This window comes from Rousettus aegyptiacus, unplaced genomic scaffold (assembly GCF_014176215.1).
Source record: "Rousettus aegyptiacus isolate mRouAeg1 unplaced genomic scaffold, mRouAeg1.p scaffold_m13_p_8, whole genome shotgun sequence".
Classification (NCBI taxonomy): Eukaryota; Metazoa; Chordata; class Mammalia; order Chiroptera; family Pteropodidae; genus Rousettus; species Rousettus aegyptiacus.
The window spans coordinates 8,510,213-8,531,389 of record NW_023416311.1 but is presented as its reverse complement, the minus strand read 5'-3'; the positions used below and the strand labels follow the sequence as shown (position 1 = coordinate 8,531,389).

General features: G+C 50.8%; 1 protein-coding gene across 6 annotated transcripts in view; it reads left to right on the top strand.

The window, feature by feature from the left end:
• CLEC16A (C-type lectin domain containing 16A) overlaps nucleotides 1–21,177 on the top strand; it is a 199,328-nt gene that overhangs the window by 134,820 nt on the left and 43,331 nt on the right. For all 6 annotated transcript variants that reach the window (XM_036226100.1, XM_036226098.1, XM_036226099.1 and 3 more), the window contains 3 exons: nucleotides 12,365–12,516; nucleotides 14,784–14,988; nucleotides 16,682–16,849. In XM_036226100.1, coding sequence (XP_036081993.1) covers nucleotides 12,365–12,516; nucleotides 14,784–14,988; nucleotides 16,682–16,849 — 525 coding nt within the window. The remainder of the gene's footprint in view (nucleotides 1–12,364; nucleotides 12,517–14,783; nucleotides 14,989–16,681; nucleotides 16,850–21,177) is intronic.

Sequence of the window (21,177 nt, the reverse complement as noted above, 5' to 3'; positions counted from 1 at the left end):
GTCAGTGCCCAGCCGAGACTCAGACCTGGGCCTCTTCTCACCAAGCCCTGCTTGCTCTTGCTGAGCTGAATTCGGAGAGCTTCTGTTTTTCCTAATTGCCAGGTGCCACTCTAGCCCTTTACGAATATGGTTTAGTCTTCATAGCAGGCCCAGAGGGAAGGTACTGGTACTGTCACCCCCATTTGCTACACGAGGTCCCTGAGGACCTGAGGGTAGGTGACAGCATGCAGAGGTCCCACCCTGAGCCATCTGTCCCCTCCCCTGTGCTCTTCACCATGAAACTCTGCTGCCCCAGGGGATAAGACCCAGAGAAGGGACAGACATCGAGGGAAGACCCAAGTGATGGACAAGGGGGAACAAAGTGAGGCAAGGAGCCTGGAACCCCACAGAGTTGGCGGATAATAGGAGGCTAGTGCTGGGCCAGGGTCGCATGCAAAGGGCCATCAGAGAGGAGCCCGTGAGCCATCTCGAGAGGGACAGTGGCTTAGTTCTGCTTGAAGTGCCACTGTCCTCTGCTCGGCCAATTTCTAGGCTTCTTTCAGGATTCAGTTAAGATGTCGCCTCCTGCAGGAAGCCTTCCCGACCCCCAGCTGTGTCGGTGGCCCCTCTTCCAGCCTCCTACAGCCCCTGGTCTTCCTCTGCTGTGCCCATTATCATACTTTAGTTGTTATTTGTTTGGTCTCCCCGCTAAACGGGATGTCCCAAGGGTGCTCCTTGCCCGTCTCTGTGGCCTCCTTTGCCCAGGCATATGGTCCAGCGTAGAGGAAAGTGCCATGGAAATGCCTGAACGAAAGTCTGGGACAGTGAGGGGGACAGTGGTTGTGAGCAGGTCTATCTACAAAGCTGTTTTCTTCCACCAACTGGCCTATCACGCGAGGAGGGTCCAGGTTAGACATTAGCAGAGAGAACACGCCCCACCCGAGAGGAGCCTCGAAGGCCTACGTGAGAGCCAGTGAGCAATTCTCCCTGCAATCTAGCCAGCCTCTGGGGGTGCACAGACCCCCTGCAGATGCCTGTCGGCACCCATATACGCCTTTTCTGGTGGTGTTAACAGTGTAAACCCTGGGGGTTTTGACACTTGGGGAAAACTCTCTAGCTGGTATTCTCTGCCAGGTGGAACCCCTCTCCCCATCCAAGAAGGGAGAATTCCCTGGGCAGGATGTGCTCTCTGGAACACCCGTGTGCGCTTTCCTGATGAAATATCTTAAAAAAGAAATCCAAGGGAAGAGTCGGTCCTGTCTTCAAGAGCTTTCTCTCCACAAGGAGGAAGTAGACATGTGCCTGCAAGACCCATGCAGAGAAAAATCACGGGCTTTTTCCACATCTCTTCACATTTGCTCCTCACAGAATCCCTCTGAAGTAGTGTGTGCATTTTTCAGATAAGGAGACCGAGGCTTAGAAAGGTCACCCAAAGCAGGAAGGTGTCTACCTCCTTCATCCCTGCGGCCCAGTCCCCAGTACGTAATAGCCAGCAGGCAAATAAATACTGGCTGGAGAGACCGGTGGAGGAATAAAAGAAGGAAGGGAAAAGCCGGCCTTGATCCTGTGGAGGGGCCCAGAGCAGAGAGATCGTGATGGGGGGGCGGGGGGTGGTGGGGAAGGGGGGGGCACATGGGCTTCTGAAGGCCTGGACGTCCTCCACCCTCGGATGCCAGGCTGCTGAGGAGCAGGAAGGAGGGCGCTGTACTGAAAGTCATGCTGTGCTAGACCATGTTGCAGTCCATGGTGAAGAGCTTAGGCCTTCAAAGCTTTTCTTGGAAATCTCAAGTATTCCATTCAGCTGCCTCAGAGTTAGGTAACTTTATTTACTCATGCTAATAAACAGGGCCATTTTCAGAGAGGAAATTATGCAATGTACTATGCAAATGTGGCATTCTGGGGAGAGTGAGTGTAGAGATAACTGTGGTCACCAATGCATTATAAAGATCAGATTGCTGTGCCTTCTGTGGCAAGCTGTGTGTCACTTGATAAGGGGATATGCCAGGCTCTACTTGGAATTGCTGCGCATTTGGATTCTGTTTCTGGTAATTACGTTTTACGAGTTGTCTATCGGTGAACTTTGTTTAGTGCAAAGAAGGAACAAGGAATAAAGTTTTTGCAAGTCACCCATCTCGGTGTAGACTTGAGCAGTCAGAGAGAGCTGCCCCACACATGTCCAGACTTGTGGGGACAGGAAAAGTCATTCTCACTGTTTGCTCTCCCAAGAAGAAAGTCTCATCAAATTTTCCAAGGGGAAAAGGTGAAGACATGACGGGTTTTCTGGGCTGCATTGTGACAGTCGGTCACATCGTTTTTACTAGTCATAGCATCTGCATTTTAAACAAGAGAAAGGAAGTAGCCATGGAAAACCCCTCCTCTTGATGGAGGGGGTGCTGAGCCCAAGCCCAGCGCTGTCCCCAGCCTGTGGGAACCTGGACAAGGTTCCTGGCCTGCCCGAGCCGTAGGTTTCTCACCTGGAAATGGCACTAGTGCCTTTCTTCTAGTTATTTATTGAGCCTGGGTCATTAAGTCACCAAGACACTGATCCGCCACACAACATCTGCTTGAATAATTGCCGAATGACCAAAGGGCAGACTTACCCACCCCTGCCAACAAAGTGAGTGTTGATATAGTGTCCTTGGTGGCCCCAGAATCCACTGGGCGACACTAAGATCCTGCAATATGAAGAGGTGCTAGAAAGAGCACTTGCCGGTCCCCTCACATCCACGCTTCCTGTCCACATTCCTTTTATTCAAATTCAGGAACCAGATAGATTTTCACAGCAAGAAAATCTTGTAGTAATCACACAAAACGGTTGTATAAAGAAGACCAGAGAATTAGCCGTCACGTCTGCAGGTACCAGTGATGGCCCAGCACCCGTGTGGCGTGCACGCGGCTGTGTTACTTGCGTCGACTTTCACAACAACCCCAGGAGGTCAGTTCCCCCCTCCCCAACGTCTTATTTTGGAAAATTTCAAGCATCAATCGGGCGAATAACTCGTACAGTGAATCACCCACATGCCCCCCATCTGCATTCCTCCACGGACGTTTTACTAGTTCTGTCACACATCCACTCCTCTATTTGGCCATCAACCCATCTTTTCTTTCTTTTTTTTTTTTTTCAGTACGTTGCGGAGTAAATTACTGACATTAGTACCCTTCTCCCCAACTATATCAGCATGCGTATCATGAAGTAGAGCCATAAAGCCATTTGTCATTTTATTACCGTGGCCTGCAGATGAGGCACCCCAAGCGGAATCGGCGCATGCAGGGCCAGCACAACCGGAGAATGGGGCCTGCGCCTCCAGGCGGCCAGCCCTCAGGCCTGGCTGGGGGCCGTTCCCAGTGCGCCTCCAGTTTCAGGTGGGGAAGTGGAGTTGGAGTGCGTTAGGAGACCATGGAGCTCTAGGAGCTGTGCGTGGGGCCGGGAGGAGAGGTGACGGGGGACCAGGTCGCCAGTGTGGCAGCCGTTGGGTAGCCTCGGGGACCTTGGTTTCAATCTTGGAACCGAGCACTCGGTCACAGTTTCCCCGGATGACTGGATTTCAGCCCATCTCCTAATATCGACATCCCAAATTGCTGTTCCCCTTGCAAATTCGAGGAACAACACCGGTACATTTTTTTTTCCCCGTTATTCTTGGCGGGACTGCCCTGTATGCCTGGCACTAGAAATGTGACAAGACGTGCTCTCCATCCAGGAAATGTGCTTTACACCTGCCTCGTGCTGTGCTGGGAAGGAAGGCTTTAGGGAGCTTCAAAGAAGACAGAGTAATTGATTGCTGCTTGCAGCAAATAACCCATAAGCTGTTGCTGGGTTGATGGAGAAACGGTTACTTAATTTTCTTCGAAGGATTGATTCGACCGTCAGGAGAAGCGGCAGCCTAATTGAGTGCTGGTTCACACCCTGAGCGGGAGCAACCGGATCTTTTTCTCGTTTTGACTTTCGAATGTCATGGGCTGTGCGTGGAGTCTCCCCACTGGTATTAATCAGGCTGGAGAGGGTCTGGGCGTCGCTTGTACAAGACCCTTCTCCTGTGGTGGATGCAATTGACCAGGCTCCCTGTCGCCCCAGCTCTGCCGGTTGCATTTGGACCGGCACAAGGCTTCCTTCTCAAGGCACTTGGGGTAGTGCCCAAGGAAACGTGTGTGAGTAGCTTTCTTACGCCCCCGAATGGCTATCATTTTTGTTCTCGTAGTAGATATTGATAGAGTGACGACATCTGGAAGATGGATGGCACTTTCCCGCTGGGCTTCTGACTGACTGCCTTGTACCGCCTGTGCTTGCCTCTCCCACTCCAGAGTCCTCCAGAGAGCCTGCTGGTGCCCAGTGATTCATCAGTCACTTCCCAGCCATGCATTACTGGTCAGTGAAGGCCTCTTCCTTCAGCTGCATCCTGTCACCAGGGAGCCGTGCTATGTCGCTTCTCCCTGGAGTTGCTGTCGAGGCAGAGTGCCCTCTGTGCCTCACCCAGCTGGTGCCCAGGGTCGGACAGCGCCAGAGGGCTGCCATCCATCCACTGGCCTGAAAGCTCTGTGAGGGCAGAGGATCTGTCCCTCTGTGGTGCTGGAAGGGGCCAGAAGGGGCCACCCTGTGCCCGGCGAAGGGGAACCTTGCCAAGGCCAGCCCAGGAGCACACGGGTGGTTTCGTGTCGTCAGGCACCCTGAGGTCAAAACCCCTGGGGCCTGCCTGTGGAGAGCTTGGGTCATGTGACCGTCCCCCCTGCCAGAACCAGCCCCCGTCTCTGAAGCAAACGAGGGTCGGTCCTCTTCCTCTGGCCCCGCCCAGAGCACAAGGTCCCAGGTTACAGTCAGCTTGTTCCGGATGGCATGAGGGTCGCCCGTTTGCTCTGGCCCCACGCCTCACCACATTGTTATCCGTGATGTGTCGTTGGGGAAGTTACTTGATGTCCCGCGGTTTGTGTCCTCTGGAGTCAGTGAACCCACCTCATAGTGTCCCAAACATGTCAAGTGGCAGCGCAGTTCCTGGCACACAGAAGCACACGATAGAGGTTGGTCGTGGTGCCAGCAGCAGTCATAAACTGGTGGAGGCAGGCGCGGGTCCCCTGTCCAAAAACTCAGCCCTGGCCATCTTTCAGTGCATGGCTTTAGAGAACCAAAGCCCCAAACAGCACCGGGTCCCCACAGGACGGGGGAAAGTTAGCGATCCCCTTATCTTAGCTCGCCCCACAGGGCTGCTGCAATCTCCCTCACTAATCCCTGGCGTGCCTGGGGACCCCTAGAGTAGAGACCAACCTGCCCCCAATGCAGAAGGGGCAGGAGTCATATGCCTTTCTGCTGACAAAGGAACTGTGGTCTTGTCCGCTGTGCAGTCTTCCTGTGGGCCCCGTATCTTACATCCCAGAGCGAGCCCGCCTTTCTCAGGGAGTCAGTGGACCCTGTTCCCGGGCCCTCCGGACCTCTGATTAACAACATGTGCCTGAAAGATGAGGCCGTGTTTACAGCGTTGCTGATCTGCACTCCAGCGGTGGTGGTGGCCCAAGAATTGGCCCTACAGCCCACAGGATCGGATTTCAAAGCACTGGAACTCCTCTGGCTTAGAAATCTCACTGCGAGGATAAACACTTCAGTGCTGGATGTAGGTGGAGCCACCACCGCCAAGAATTAAATTATGGTATTGGCACCATATTTTACTACGAAGGGATCGTTTAAATATAGCAAAAGTCAATCAGCCCCAGTTATTGCTCAGTAATGAGCTACAGCCTGTCAGAGAGAACTGTGGAGGAAGTTCGCAGCCCAGGGCCGAAAGGACAGCTGCTCGAGTGGTCCTTCGCCTCCGGACGAGAGGACCAGAAAACATTAGCATCCCTCCATCTAGTGACGGATGCTTCTTCAGCACCTGCCATTGCCCGTGCACCCGGCACTGCGCTGGGCACAGCTCCAGGCCACTCTCGAGTCCTCCTGGGGGTGCAGCAGTGAAGGAGGCAGATCAGGGCCCTGCCTTCTTGGGGCTCACGGCGAGATAGGGAGCAGGCCTCAACCAGGGAGGATGGAGTAAGTGGGGTAATGGGAGGCTGGCCAACAGGGAGGTGCAGTAGGGGCCAGCATGGGTATATGTGGTGGAGTGTGACTGGGCGGGTGGGGCAGCCACAGGGGTGGGGTCGGGCGGGCCTCTCGGAGAGGTGGGGGGCCTGTGTAACTCACTGCCCGTGACCCCATGGGAGTTCTGAGAAACAACCAAAAACCGTGAATCATTTTCTCCCTCTGTAGAGGTTTGCTTAGGTTGGAGCCTGCATTCAGAAAGCATGACTTCACCTCAGGCAGAAGGTTCCGTCGAGAGAGTCATGGCCCCAGAAAGCAGGGCCCTTCGTTAGCCACAGCTGCTGAAGCCCACACGGCCTGTGATCATGCCGCTCGCCGCACATGGCACCGGGCACAGCTCCAGGCCGCTCTCAAGTCCTCCGGAGGGTCCCCAGGGGATCAGGTCTTAGTTTTATACACGAGGAACCTGAGACTCGGGGGGAGTGGCTCGTCCAGGGTCGCACCGTTATTAATGGCAGAGCTGGGATTCGAACCCCGGTCTCCGTGGCTCCAAAGCCCAAGATGCTTTTTTCCAGGCCAAGTCGCCCTGATTCTGCATGTCAGGCTAAAGTCGCTCTTTCATGCTTTTTCCTTTCCTTCTCCTCTCTCACAGCATCTTAAACTTCCGTTGGAAAATGCCTACACTCCTTTTCCTTCATTCTGCTAAACACTATGGGACCGTTTGTATATTCCAAATTGCCAGCCCTGAGCTGTTCGTCCCAGCCAGCCTTCCACACTGTGGTGTGCACCCCCTGGGTGTCGGTGAAAGAATTTTAGAACGTTAAGTGTACCTGGACATAGCACTGAATTACATTAAATTACAATAAGTCACTGATGAAATTTCCTATTTCTGAGTAACAAACCATCTAAAATTTAGTGACATAGAACAACTACAGTCATTCATTTTGCTTACCAATCTATAATTTGCCCCTGGCTCAGTGGGAATAGTTCCTCTCTGCTGCACATGGCATCTGCTGGAGGGGCTCCACTGGGGACTAGAGGGTGAACTGGGGGCTGGCAGGTGGGGACTGGCTGTGAGCCTGGGGCCTTGGCTTCTCTCAGCAGGTGTCTCCATGGCTGCTTGGGCTTCCTCACAGCATGGTGGACAGGTTCCAAGAGCATTTTTATGACCTTGCCTCAGAAATCATCTAGGATCACTTCCACCGTACTCTCTTGATCTAGCAATCATAGAGGTTCACGCAGGTTCAAGGAGAAAGGACATAGACCCCACCACTTGATGGGTGGAGGGTCAAGGTCACACTCCAAGGGAGCATGTGGCCATCTTTGGAAAGTATGGCCCATAAGAAAACCCATTTCCGGTCCCCTCTGGTCCTTTTTGTTACATCATGGAGAACGTCTCTGATTGGTACTAGTTTGCCTTTGAACTTCTCTGATCTCGGGGCTCCCTTTTTATCACAAGAGCAGTCTTTAGGCTACAATTTAATAAAGTGGTCTTTTAAATCTGTTTTCACGGTCACCTTGTTTATTCTAAGGAATTTTAATTTTTCATTCATGGCAATGATACGAAGTTTCCTTTTGCAATCGCTTTTAGTAGAACAGTGCTTTCAAGAAAAAAATCAGGCACAAGCTCTACCTCGCTCCTGGGGAGCGGTTAAATCTCTTCCTTATCCCCATAGTGGGGGAGGGTACGGCTCTGAAAGAGAGTGAGGAGGGTCTCTTTGTGTCGCTAGGTCGCCAAGACACGTGGTTAAGTGACCAAAATACAACACAGAGGGTGTGACATGCCACCGTTTGTGAAAGGCAAGGCGGAAGGAACATACCCACACGCACCCTTGGAAACACATAGCGGATGGATAACAAGAAATTCACGCAGCGGTTGCCTCTGGGGGGATGTAGCATCCGCTACATAAAATTTCATACCTTTTTAAATGGAAAGATATGGAGGAGTTATTATCTATTCAAGGTTTGATAAACTTAATATTTTTAAGTAAGATAAAATGCCAAATCTCTCCTAGGGCTAGGAGGGACTTGTCACCTCTCCCAGGAGTGAGGTTCTTTTGGGAGGCATGCCACACCTTCGTGGTCCTGGGGAGCAGAAGAGACATCTGTCACCCCACCTGCTCTGTCCGTAGGGTGCCTGGATCGAGACTTGGTCCACACAGGTTTCGCGGGCCTTGCCCCAGCATCCCTGCCAGCCTCCGAGCCCCTTACACAGGTCCAAGCCTCATTCTTCCGGGTCTGGTTCCCTAGGTCCAGCTCCCGACACCCACGTGTTTGTCGAGCTGGGTACCAGAACTCTGCAGCTCACCCCCCTAGCCAGTTTAGAAACGTGCACACCTGTGTACCGATAGGCGCTATGGGAAAGCCCTCAGCTTCTTGCCTTTTCGAGATGATTATCACAGCCCCGGGGATCGGGCAGAGCCTGCTGGCCAGCAGCATGGTGGCCCGGCACTGCTCCCCTGTCCCCGGCTGGGCCCCAGAGGACCTGAGGCCCTTCGCGTATGAGTGTGGAAAGAGGTTCACTTCTCTCTTTATTTAATTTTAGATACTCAGATAACATACCTCATTTCCCTTAGCAAAATCAGAACATAGCATGATAACGAAAATGACCTTGACCCTTCACCCTCCATCCCACTTCCTGCTCCCCCAAAAAAATGGGTATCACTGTACACCCACTAGACATTTTCTTAGATTTTTCTTTTACATCCACATGCTTAAACCCATAGAAAATGTGTAGTATCGTTTTGTGTGGTTTCAGTTTACAAGAATTATGTTATACTGTGTGTGTCATGCTGCAAATTGCTTTTTCCACTTAACAGTATATTCGTGAAACAGCTTGAGATCTAACTCATTCCTCGTTGTTGCCATATGGCTTTGCATTGAATGAAGAATGTACCTTTTTTTTTTTTTTTTTTTTTTTTTTTAGGTTTTCCTCTGTTATTTTGGGACATTACAGACCCAAATTCTGCTGCCAACATCCTCATTTGTGTCTTTTGGCCCACAAATGTGTTTTTCTTAGGAACATACCAATTGCCAGGTCATACGGTGTGAAACTTTCAGTTTTAATAAATAATGCTAATTTGCTCTTTAGAGTGGCTATGTTAATTGATTCTCCTACTACTGGCAGCATTTGAGAATGTCAGTTTTCGTTTGTCCTCACCAATACCTGACGTCATCAGACATTTTTGTTTTTGCCAATCCATGGGCAGAAGATGGTATCTTGTCTTACTTTTTTTCTCGATTTCTCATGAGAAGGAGCACCTTCGTGCGTTTAGTGGCTGTCCCTCTTCTGTCATCTGTGAATGGCCTGTGGGAGCCTCTCACTGCTCTATTTGTTGCTTTATTCATCTTTTGCCTCGTAGAGATATTTTGCAGATATTTCCCCTAGCCCAGTTTATAAAGTCATTTGTAGTGTATGAGTTAAATTTTAATTTCGATGGAGTCAGTTTATCAATCTTATATTTACTTATCGTGCTGATTCTTAGTTCTTCTTAAAGAAACCTTTCCCTGCCACTGTGGTCACATGGATATCCTCCCACGTTGTCTTCAGATAATTTTCTGTAATTTTTTTTTAATAGAGCGCTAGGTCCTACCTCTTTCAATGTTAGGATGGTGAAGAAAGACCTGGGAGATTCAGATGGGCAGTGGGATTTAGTGCCAGTGTACGGATGATCCGTCACCTACACTGGCCTTCCCTAGCGCAGGCCACTCCTGAGAAGCAGACGGGGAGGCTCATGAGGCCGCCACACATCCCAACATGGCTGCCAGCTTCCAGGTCCTCTCCTGTGCCCGAGTCCCTCCGGGTACCCCATCCCCTGGCTCAGAGCAGCATTCATAGGTATCTGCGTGAAAGCAATAGGCAAAATTGGGTTCCGTTCTGCAGCTCTTTCCTGGATCCCCTTCTGTCCAAGACACTGCGGCCATCCAAAGTTGACAAGACGACCCCTCTCCCCCAGGGCAGAGCAGGAGAGAGCCAGGGTGGTGAAGGAGACCCCTGAAATGACACCTAGAGGCCCACAACGGAATCACCCCACCCGCATCCCCTTGATCTCCTGAAGGACACGCCTTTCCCTTTAGTCCTCGGAAGCCGCCACACTTTCCCCTAGCTGCCCCCCGAGTTCTGCAGAGCCAGGTCTACCTCCGTCCCAGACGGCGAAAGTCGCTTTGAGTTTTCTTATGAAATTTCTCACAGGGCTTTGATGTCCCAATTGCATCGCCGATAGTTGTTCCGCTTTGGGGTTTAGTTCTTCCTTTTTCTGTTCTTTGTGGCAGAGGTGGTAGGTCTTTTTTTCCCCTAAAGCCCCTGAGGCCACCAGGCTTTATGCGGGTATTGCCTGCTGCCTGCTGACAAACCCCACTAGCATGACACACCCCACCGACACCGACACCTATGGCCGGGCCTGCTTTTCTAGGTCACACCCTTCGTGAATGTGGAAAAGGGGAAGGCAGAGTTGTCCTGTTTAGAGAGGGGAGGGGAAGACGGGAAAGAAAAAGGAAGGAACAAAGGGCTTGCATTTCCGAGAATACAGAATACTAGATGTCTTCCAGTGTGGAACTATAAATTCTGGATAAAAGCATTTTTAGAACTCTTTTTAAATTATTGAGAAAGGAAGGAAGATTCTCGCCTCTGGTGGTAAGAAAGTAAGAGTCCTAGAGTTCAGCCTGTCTGGTGCTGGTGTTTGCCCGCGGGGCATCTGTCTGTCCTGGGCGGTCACAGGCTAGGGAGAAGCGACAGAAGCGCGAGGCCGGAAGAGCCAAGAGGATGGACTGGAAGTCATCCCCATGAAGCCGGAACCCCAGATGGAGGATGCTCTCAGAGGGGGAAACTGGAGGGCGGTGGGGGGTGGGGGGGTAGTACCTGAGAGGGGAGAAATGTATCTACGATCCCTTAGATCTAAATGAAAAGTGAAAACGGGGGAAACCTTGGTGAACACCTGAGTCCAAATTGGTTGTCATACACGTTTGGGGCCAGAATTGACACCATCCGTGTAATTACCCCCTCCCCCCAATAAACTTAAGCCAAATATTAGGTTACAGTGATCCCGATAGGACTTATCGGGGTGGTAGGAGTGTTGTACAACTGGAACATAGTAATGCACAACTGTAAATTTACACAAACTATTCTTAAGATGGGTAAATTTTACGACATATAAATTACGCCTAAATAAAGCTGTTTAAAAGAAAACCACCTAGCATTCTTCTAAGCAGAGACTTCTTTTAAGGTTTTAGTATATTCTCTGCACTGTGTTTCTTTGTAGGGATATCTTTTTATTTTTTTTTTTTAACATCAGAATCAAATAAGATATTTTTCTTAAGTTTTCAATACGTATTTCAAAAGTACATCTTGAGTAGTTTCTCATTTTAAAATAATTTCAAGCCGTACAGTGGTATATGTAGCAAAAATCGAGTTCTCCCCTACATACTCCTCACCCTCGATTCTCACTTCCCTCCCCATAGGTAACCACTGTTCACAGTTTGGTTAAACATTTTAAAACGGTTATATGATTTTCCATATGATGGGGAGAAATGTCATTCTCAAATTGTTCCCCTATTTGGGGTCTTTTAGGTTGTTTCCTGGTTCAGCTATTTCTTTTAAAACATGTAGCAGAGGGTTCTGTTGAAGGAAACTCAGAGCAGACTGTAGATTTAATGGTCCTATGCTACTCTGATGATTTTGTAGCCATCAGGACAGGCACTAAGTCAGACTTCGAACTGGGATAACTTTGATGTGAGAGAAGGGACCCAGCATACGCCAAGGACCCCATGCTCAATGCTTTATCTGTCTGTTCTCATTTAATGCACCAAACATCTCACGACAGAGGACATTATTCCCATTTTACAGATAGGAAGTCTTGGGCTGGAGCAGCCAAGTGTGTCGGCCAGAATCACACACCATCTAGCGCAGAGCTTGGCTCCGAGTTGCTGGACACCAGCTTGAGGGCTTGGTTCTGTAGCCCAGCAGGGAACAGTTGCCATCACCACTGATTTTCGGCGAACGCCATCACAGTGCAAACCTCCAGTGGTCTGCAAACAGATTCTCGGTTTGTTGGTGTGTTGGTTTGTTTTAGCTGCAATTTGAGTCCCTGGTGTGCAGTAAGCATTGCACTGATGCTTTGTGTACCTCGTATCCGTCCTCACAAATGGTGCTTAGAGAGGGCTGGACATTATCCCCATTTTTCAGATGAGAGCTTTGAAGCCCAAGAGGTAAAGAGAGTTGCCAGTGTAACTCAGAGGAGGGCGTCAGACCCAGGTGTGTGTGATTCCGAGCCTGGGCTCTGACCCCCGGGCTCTGCTGCCCGGCAGAACACGAGTCGGCTCGAGTGTCCCCATCAGGCTGGGCAGCCGGACTCCGCCTCATTCTGCTCTCCGTGTCCCTCCCCGCAGACAACAGCGACCTGATCGCGTGCACGGTGATCACCAAGGATGGCGGCATGGTCCAGCGGTTCCTGGCTGTCGATATTTACCAGATGAGTTTGGTGGAGCCCGACGTGTCCAGGCTTGGCTGGGGAGTGGTCAAGTTCGCGGGCCTCCTACAGGTAAGAGCTGTAGAAGCTCTTCTAGGTTGGCTGTACGCGCGCACACACACACACACACACACACACACACACACGAGTATCACCTTTACAGTTTCCTTTTTTGAATGCTTTTTACTTTTACAGTTAGTTTCTAGGGACACAAGAACTACGTTTTATTATCGAAAAAAGTTCAACTAGCTCACAGATGCAGGCCAAGTCCTCTTTGACCCACACCCAATTCTTACACGCCCTTCCTCACATCATCCGTAATCCTTCCTGGCTCTCTGGCTGTCTGCCAGATGCATATATAAGTATAATGACATGCACTGTGTTTAAAAACCGTGTACATAAACTTGAGAAGGGGGATGGGTGTGTATTTTTTACAGTGTCACATTGAACGTATTCTCAGCTTTGTTTTTTCCACTCAACATGTGTCTGGGAGAGCTGACCGCGTTCCCATATGCAGACTTACTGGTATTCTTTTAATAGCTACCCAAAGATATCAAGGCGTATTTAGCCAGTACCTTGCAGCTGTTTCCAGCTTTTTACCTTTATAGACAGTGTTGCTGCAAAGAAGATTGGCCTTAACTTCCTTGTGCGCTTCGGCCAGGGGTTTCCCTCGGCAGATCCCAAGAAGTCGGGGTGTGCCTACTTTCAGTGTTCAGAGATGCTGCCAAAATCCTGTCTGAAGTGATCGTTGCCGCTGGCAGTGTGTGAGAGTTCCCTTGCCGCTCACCCCCTCTCCAGGAGAGCTGGACTCTAAATTGCCAGAAGCCAAGTCGGGGCTTGGGTTTCCTCATTCGTCTCTGTGATAGGTGACTAATGCCAGCTGATTTGTTGAATGAAGTGTAGAAATAAAAGAGGTGAACACAGCTTTCTAGCTCACACCTCCTATCAGACCCCCAGTCCATGAGCATGCAGCAGACTCTTCCAGGCCTGAGACCTGCCCGGCTCTGAGGCAGTCCATGTCCTCGCCGGGCCAACCCACATCCGCCTCTCCGCAGCGTGACCTGCCGGCGCCACGCTGCTCTCCACCCGTGTGTTCGAAGCTGCCGTCGCGGCCTTTTCCCCAGCCTCCTCTCTTCTCAAGATACTTCCATTTGAAAAATGTCTTTTACTGAGGGCGATGCGAGAAACAACTCTGGGAAGAATCTTTCATTTATAAAAAGACTTCCACGTAAGCGGTTGTCCATTAGGTGACTTAGTGCTTCTTATTTATCTAGGCTTATGATCAATTTCCTTTAGAATTTAGTGTCAGGAAAGTGTTTTTCTCCCTCAAAGGACTAATACATGTCCTCCCTCAGACAATGAAAGCCACATAAACCTTTTCTTTTGGTGGTATTCCAATAGCCACTATTCGTCAAGCCGTGACTACGTGCCAGCCTCTCCGTTTTAAATGAGTAACATCTCATCTAATCCCCACTGCATCATTTCAATGCAGGTATTATTTCGAAAGAGCCTGTGCCAAATTTAATGCCTACAAATAGCAACCGTCTTACTTCTTGAGGCTTTTTCAGTGTTTTTCCCGCCGCCTCTGGCACGTCTTGTGTTCGTGTCTATCTCCCGTCTCAGGCTTTTATCTCAAATCACCTCAGACCTTTGTGGGAAGCACATTTTTTACACGGAATCCAGTCCGAGGTTTTCGATGGGATTCGTCGTTATTATACTTGCTATTCTCGAGTTCCTTCTCCACCTTTCAAATGTAGCTGTCTTCAGATGTCTGCTAAATTGCCCTCTCCTCTCTTTCTTGGAGTTGGTTTTTTTGCGGGGGGAGGAGGGACCAGAAATTCTTCGGAGACATACAAATGGGTGCCAGCGATGCCCCCTTCTTAGGAAAAACAGGAAGAAAGTGGTCCATAGATGAGTCAATATTTCTGAGATCACGCCAGATGGCATAGGGATTTTGGTTTGTTACCACTGGCTTCTCAGAAGAATTTTGGAGCTGACTGTTGGTTTCCCCATGGCCCCTGGAAGAGGCTCATGTACCTCTTTGTTCACTGGGTGCCACAAGTGCCACCGAGTGCCATACTGCCACCACCACAACCAGCGCCCGTTCCTTTTGAGTGCTCTGCCCCCCAACGCTGTCTTCTCCCACTAGGCCTGGCCAGGTTTGTGACCATCCCCAATTCTCAGGTTCAGGAGGCTGATGATCTCCCTCAGATTGAAGGCAAAGTGGAAACGGGGGGGGGGGGGCATCTTCTAGATGAGATGTGGGTCCCACAGCTTCTGAGCAGCCACCCTCCTCTTGAACCTAACGAACCACTTCCTTTTGCCTCCTCCCCCTGCAGGACATGCAGGTGACTGGTGTGGAGGACGACAGCCGTGCGCTGAATATCACCATCCACAAGCCTGCGTCCAGCCCCCACTCCAAGCCCTTCCCCATCCTCCAGGCCACCTTCATCTTCTCAGACCACATCCGCTGCATCATCGCCAAGCAGCGCCTGGCCAAGGGCCGCATCCAGGCGAGGCGCATGAAGATGCAGAGGATAGCAGGTGAGTGGCTGGTCCTGACGGAGTGTCCCCTGAGCCCTCTGAGTGCTTCTGCCCCAGAGGGCTAGCTGCGTGGTTCTCACATTGACCTTGAGAATCCCTGTGGCTCCCCTAGAAGAGGGCACAAATAGTTCAGGAGTTGTGTTTTGGTGAGACAATGGAGAATCTGCTCAGAACTTCCCACTTCCTAGGTGTTTGATATCTAGGGTTTCTGGAGCTGTGGGGAAGAAGAGAAAGCTCCTTACTGGGCAAGTGGCCACGCGCAGGCAGGCATCAGGGTGGGACAGCTGTTCTCACTCCTGCACGCAGATGCCTTCCCGCCGGTGTTTACAGAATGCTTCACATTCCTCTGCCGCCTTTGATCCTTAAAACAACACTTGAGACCTGCAGGGCCTGTTCTGCCCATTTTATAGAAGAGGTAAACTGAGGCTTGGCGACTTGCCCGAAGCCACACAGGCAGCTTAGTTGGAAGAAGAACCCAGATGCAGAACTTCTTACTCTAAATCCCGCCCCTTCCCAGCTCTCTTGAGACGCCGCCCTGCTTGGTGACCGGCGGCGACTGAGCCCAAAATCAGAAGTCATTTCGCATTTCACAGAGATTTGTGAGGAGGCCCAATACTGCCCAGCAAGGTCCCAGCTTTCTTAGACAGAAGGCACTGCGGTGAGGATGTTCCGTTCACCAGGGCAGAAGCACCACACTATCCTCAGGGAAAGGGCATGCTATCAGCTCCTAAAAGTATACACAGACTCTCAAGATACCAGCGCCTTTGAGTTCAGGCACTGGTGTTCATTCTGGTGTAGTCTCCGAGAAGCTTCCCACTGGGGGAGGAGGAGAGCTTTCTCAAGGGATTACCTAAAAATAAAGATCGGAAGGCGGGGTTTCTGGGCGTGCGGATCCTGATCTTTCTCACACAGGCCCTGTTGATTTGTGCAGGCCCGCATCTCATATAGTCCTCATCTTCTTTCTCATTTAGTTGAAACTTGGCCTGCAAAATCATTACAGAAGCATTTTGTAATGTGCAAAGTGACTTAAATCATTCAGTCCTTTCTTTCAAGATTTATTTTTGGAGGTTTTTTTTTTTTTTTTTTAATGTAAAGCCATTTCTCACAGCTGGCATGAAGGCTAAATATTTCATTTGAAAATTGAGAATTATGCCATAAAGTGGCTGTGCGAACTAACGCCTTGGATATTTCTTCCACTTATTTTTTAAAAGCCCCTCCAAATTGCAAGATCATGAGGCTTGTTTATGAGAGGGAGGATGCAATCGTGACAGATGAGCACACACTCATAAACATGCACACGCGCGCGCCTGAATCCTCGCTCCCGCACGCTCTGCCCCACGCGCGCACGTGCATGCGCGCTCTCAGGGCAGGACGGGCCCCGAGAACTGGTCCTGAAACTGTGCCTGAGGCCGAGCTGTGGCCTCTTGTGCGTGGAAGCCGAGGATCCCGGTCGGAGCCTGGCCCTGGTCCATCCGTGAACCCCTCGCCAGGCCGTGTTTTGAGCCTCAGGCAGGACCTGCGGTATCACGCTGGTTTCCCCAGCTCAAGGCTGCCAGCCGCCTACTTGGCATCACCCAAGGGATGCGCCCGGGAGAGCCACAGCCGCTCCGGCTCCAGCCGCCCCACACAAAGTCTCGTCACCTACGCTCCTGTGCCACGCGCTGAGTGTGACCCTGCGTTTGTTTGAATGTAGCCCTCCTGGACCTCCCGATCCAGCCAACGACCGAGGTCCTAGGCTTTGGACTCGGCTCCTCCTCTTCCTCCCAGCACCTGCCTTTCCGCTTCTACGACCAGTGCCGCCGGGGCAGCAGCGACCCCACGGTGCAGCGCTCCGTGTTCGCGTCCGTGGACAAGGTACCAGGTAAGCCGCCTGCTGGGCCGGCGTGGCGGGGGGCAGGGTTCCAGGCCTTTCTTTCTGTCAAGCCTGTGTAAGCTGCTTCTCCCTTCTCAGAAATCCAGCCAGTTGGAAGCACCAGATACATTTCTGAGAATTTCTCAAAGTATAGCATTAAGATTAAATACAAGCCCCGGAAAGAAATATTGGCTTTCTCTTTGGTGTTCCACTGCCTGGGTTTGGTTTTCCAGAGATTTGTTGGGGATGTGGAGGAACTTCTCAGAATTAAGACTAAGAAATTTCTTGGAAATTTCTTAGAAATACTTAGATGATTAGTAATGAGGTTGTGGGAGAGTAATTTCCTCCTTCATGTAGGATGACTAGAAAGAGATAGTGTGTGTGATTCCTGTGACAAACCCCTGCAGAAGTGAGACTTCGGTAGAAGGGCCCGCTGCCCACGGGCGGCTGCCAGTGTCTCCCGTCTGGGAGCCTCTCTAACCACTTTCACCGAAGCTCGTCCCTGCCCCCTCCTCCCCTCTCCCAAAAGCGAGACTTGAATAGAAAGTCCAAGGTTGGCGAGGCAGAGCAGGAAGAACTGCTTCTGCAGAAGGGCGGGCTCTCCCCTGCCCATTCTCACACGTCTGATTTAAGTAAATCCACATGGCCCCCATCCCTCGAAAGAGAACCTTGCTCGTGATTATGACACTTGAGAAAATTGGCCCAGCGTCCCCTGCAACTTAGTCTCCCCCACGTTCAGGGTTTTGAATTTTAATCACCAATGTTTTCAAAATCAGTTATCAGTTTAAGAATGCAACGCAGCCTTCGGACCTGTCCAAAATCAAGGTTCTTGTTTCCCTCCTACCCCATGATTCGTCGTTTTCATTCTTTGATTCGATTTAATTCATTTTAGAAATGTGTATACTATAAGCACGTGATATTTAAAAATCCGAAGAGGACATATATGATAAAATGAAAAATAAGTCTACTTGGCCCCTAGAAGTAACCACTTCTAATAACTTCTTACATATCCTTGCAGAAATGTTTCTTCGTATGTCATATATATGTCTTTGCGTGTCTGTTTTTATACCGGGCTTATACCATGGACGTCATCCCGCGCCTGGCCGTTTTTACTTGGTGATAAGTCAGCGTTACAGGTTAGCACATGTAAATCAACTTCGTTCTCATTAACTGTTGGCATTTTATCATACAGACGGACCAAAAGAAAATCTTTATAACATTTGGTATTGATGGATATTTGGGTCACTTCCAGACTTTTTAGTGTCACCATGAACGCCTTCGGGGTATCTTTGTGTAATCGTGCAGATCTCACATGGCTGGGGATGTGCCGCGCCAAAGGGGAGGTTTTCCGTCTCGAAATGTGTGGTCCCGGCGTGCGCTCCGGAGAAAGGGCGCCAGTCCACACGGCCACCCACAGCCCGCGCCTGTTCCCACTCCCACCGCCGGGCCTGCTCGGGCTGCGAGGCCGATCGCAGCGCGGCTTCTGTTTCCAGCTCTGCGGTGTGAGATGGTTCTGCCTGCTCCGGGGTCTGGGGATTCTTGGTTAAACGTTCCCTAGGTCACTAAGTAAATATTAATGATGACCATGAGTCTAGGTTAAATAAATTTCCTTCTTTTTTATTTTATACGCCGTCGTAATTTTATTATACTCATATAAGTACCACTTTGTGATGTTTTCATTGAGATGTAATTGGCATATACTGTTATATTAGTTAAGAAATCATTTCTTTAGGCTCATCGAGGCTTCTTGCAGCTCAGAAACGAATGGGTTAAGGAGAAAAGGCCAGGCCTCATTTCCGCTCCATCATTTTTGGAACAAGGCAAGTGTAAATAAATAAACAGAGCCAAATGTCACATTCTTCAGCATCTGCATAATCATCTCTCTGTTTGCAGCAGGCTTTACAATGACATTGCTTACTTCCCCAACCCTGCCTGGGTTTACTAGGGAGCTGCAGGGTCATCCAGCCCCATAGTGTGGCAATGTCTGCAGTGGCCTGGGCCTGCCTAACAGAGGGGTTGGCGTCGCTGGAATTCGCAGTGTCCTGTTGCTGGTCCCAGGGTTGCTGTCTGTGAGGTTGGGCCAGTTGGGACTCTGGCAAGTCAAAGGTAGCTGTCTGAAGGTGGCCATCGACCCTTTGGCTGTGTCTCTCCCCAGGAAGTGCCGCTCAGGTGTGGGAGTGAGGTGGGGACATTCTCACAAATGTGCCCCCCAGGACGACTGCTCTGGGCCCTTGGGTAGAGAGGTCTGGCTCCCAGCCTGCCTTGGCTTGGGCGTGGGAGATGTGACTTGAAGAGCAAGGTGGAAGCATTGAGCCTCAGCATGACGGCAGAGGGCGGGCGAGGACCTCTCCCTAGCTCCCGCCCTCCTCACCCGGCGGTCTCCTTAGTCGGCCCCCAGCCTCCTAGCATCTCAGAGTCATCCTAATCCTTTCCTCTCCCACACCCACTGCCTGCTCTGCTTGCAGAATATACCACACCTCCCCCCCTCCCTGGCCCCCCCACCTCCCAGCCACCAGCGTCACTCCCTGGACTACGGCAGCAGCCTCCTCAGTATTCTCTGGATTCCAGGCTCATCCACCGCCCCCTCCTTCAGCCAAGGGAGTCTTTCTAGAACAGAAATCAGATCATACTTTGCCCCTGCCTGCAATCCTCCAGTAGCTTCCAGTTGCGCCTAGAACAAAATCCAGATCTCTCACTCTGCTCTTGGGTGATCAATGTGCGAGTGGCCCCAGCTTGTCCCTTAGACGCAGCTGCCCAGCTTCATGCCACACCTCACGCCACCCCGCACCCTGGTCGTACCTGCCCCATGGCTCCTCTTAGTCAGCACTTCCAAAAACTGTGGTCTCAGGACTCCTTTACACTCTTTGAGAAAGTATTAAGGAACTTAAAGATCTCTAGTTTATATGGATTTTATCTATTGCTATTTCAAAATTAGAAATTATAACAGAGAACTGCTTTAAATATTTATTCAGCTTTTTTAAAAATAAACCCATCACATGTAAATAAAAATAACCTATTTTATATGAAAAACTCTGTTCTCAAAAAAAATTAATGTTTTGTAGTTTTGTAAATCTAATATCTCTTTTAATAGAAGGCAGCTGGATTCTCCTATCTGTTTCTGCTTTCGGTCTGTCGTGATAGATTACATTTTGCAGCTTCTGGAAAACTCTGAAGACTCCTAGGAAAGTGGAAGTAAAAGGAAGAATGCTGTCTTGTTTTATGAAAGTAGTTCTGACCCTGGGAGCCCCCAAAGGTTCTCCAGGCCACGCTTTGAGAACCACTACTCTAAGTCACTGAGCTCTCTCTTGCCTCGGGCCTTAGTCTGCATGCCACCTCCTGATCACCCCCCAGGAGGGTTACCTCTTCCCTCCATCACACTAGCCTGGTTTATTCTCTCCATGGCCCTGGCTTCCTTTCCTGGCTGACGTATCTGTGCACCTGGCGGTGGTCTTTCTCCCCCCGGAGAGTGTCACTTCCATGAGGACCCGGTCCGTCGTGCTCACCACTGTCCCCTAGCGCCGAGCACTTGCCTTCGTTCACTAGTTGTTGAATGAAAAACAAGCACAGCCTTGGCGCAGTTGCCACGAGGGAACTGTCGCTAGGGCCCTGGGCACGGAGTGGTTTAGTCGGTGCCATCTCGACAAGGGAACATGAGGGAACCAAGACCCCCTGAAGATCATAAGCAGCGTTCCTCTGCCTAATTCCTGTCGCCAAAGTGAGGGAGAGGTGCGTCCCAGGAGGGCGCATGCAGCAGTGATCGGTTGGCGTTGGTCGTGCACCAGCTCTTCTGAGGTTTGCAGAAGCCACAGAGTGGGCCGAAGGGGGTCGTCGGAAGCACGGCCCGCGCTGGCCTCCGATGCTGCGGCCTCCACGGCTGCCGTCCAGGCCTGTGAGCCCAGCGGCTCTGCTGTGGCCCTGGCCGCGGGCTGCACTGGTGCAGGCTCCCGGCTGTGTGCGGTCCTCGCGCTGGCCGCCTGCCCCCGGGTCGCTGCTGGAGGACCTAGCACTGTCGTGACACTTCCTCCAGTTCTGTCTGCGGGCCCAAGTAATCGTCACAGAGCAGTCGTCTCCCCCGTAGAAGCTGTAAATGATTCTATCTGATGAAAATATACTTTTCATTTCCTTGGGAGAGAGATTAAAGTAGAATATAAATCAGGGCTAATAGACGACTGGCCACTTTGGTATATTTTTCTTTTTCCATTTTGCTTGGGAAGAAATCACAAATTCTGTTTATTGGCCGGTTTTATGTTGATGGCCCTCAGAACACGCAGCTGCACAAAGGCGGAGGCCCGCGTGTGTGTCTGGCCTGGGAGAGATGGGTCAGCGGTGACCCATGT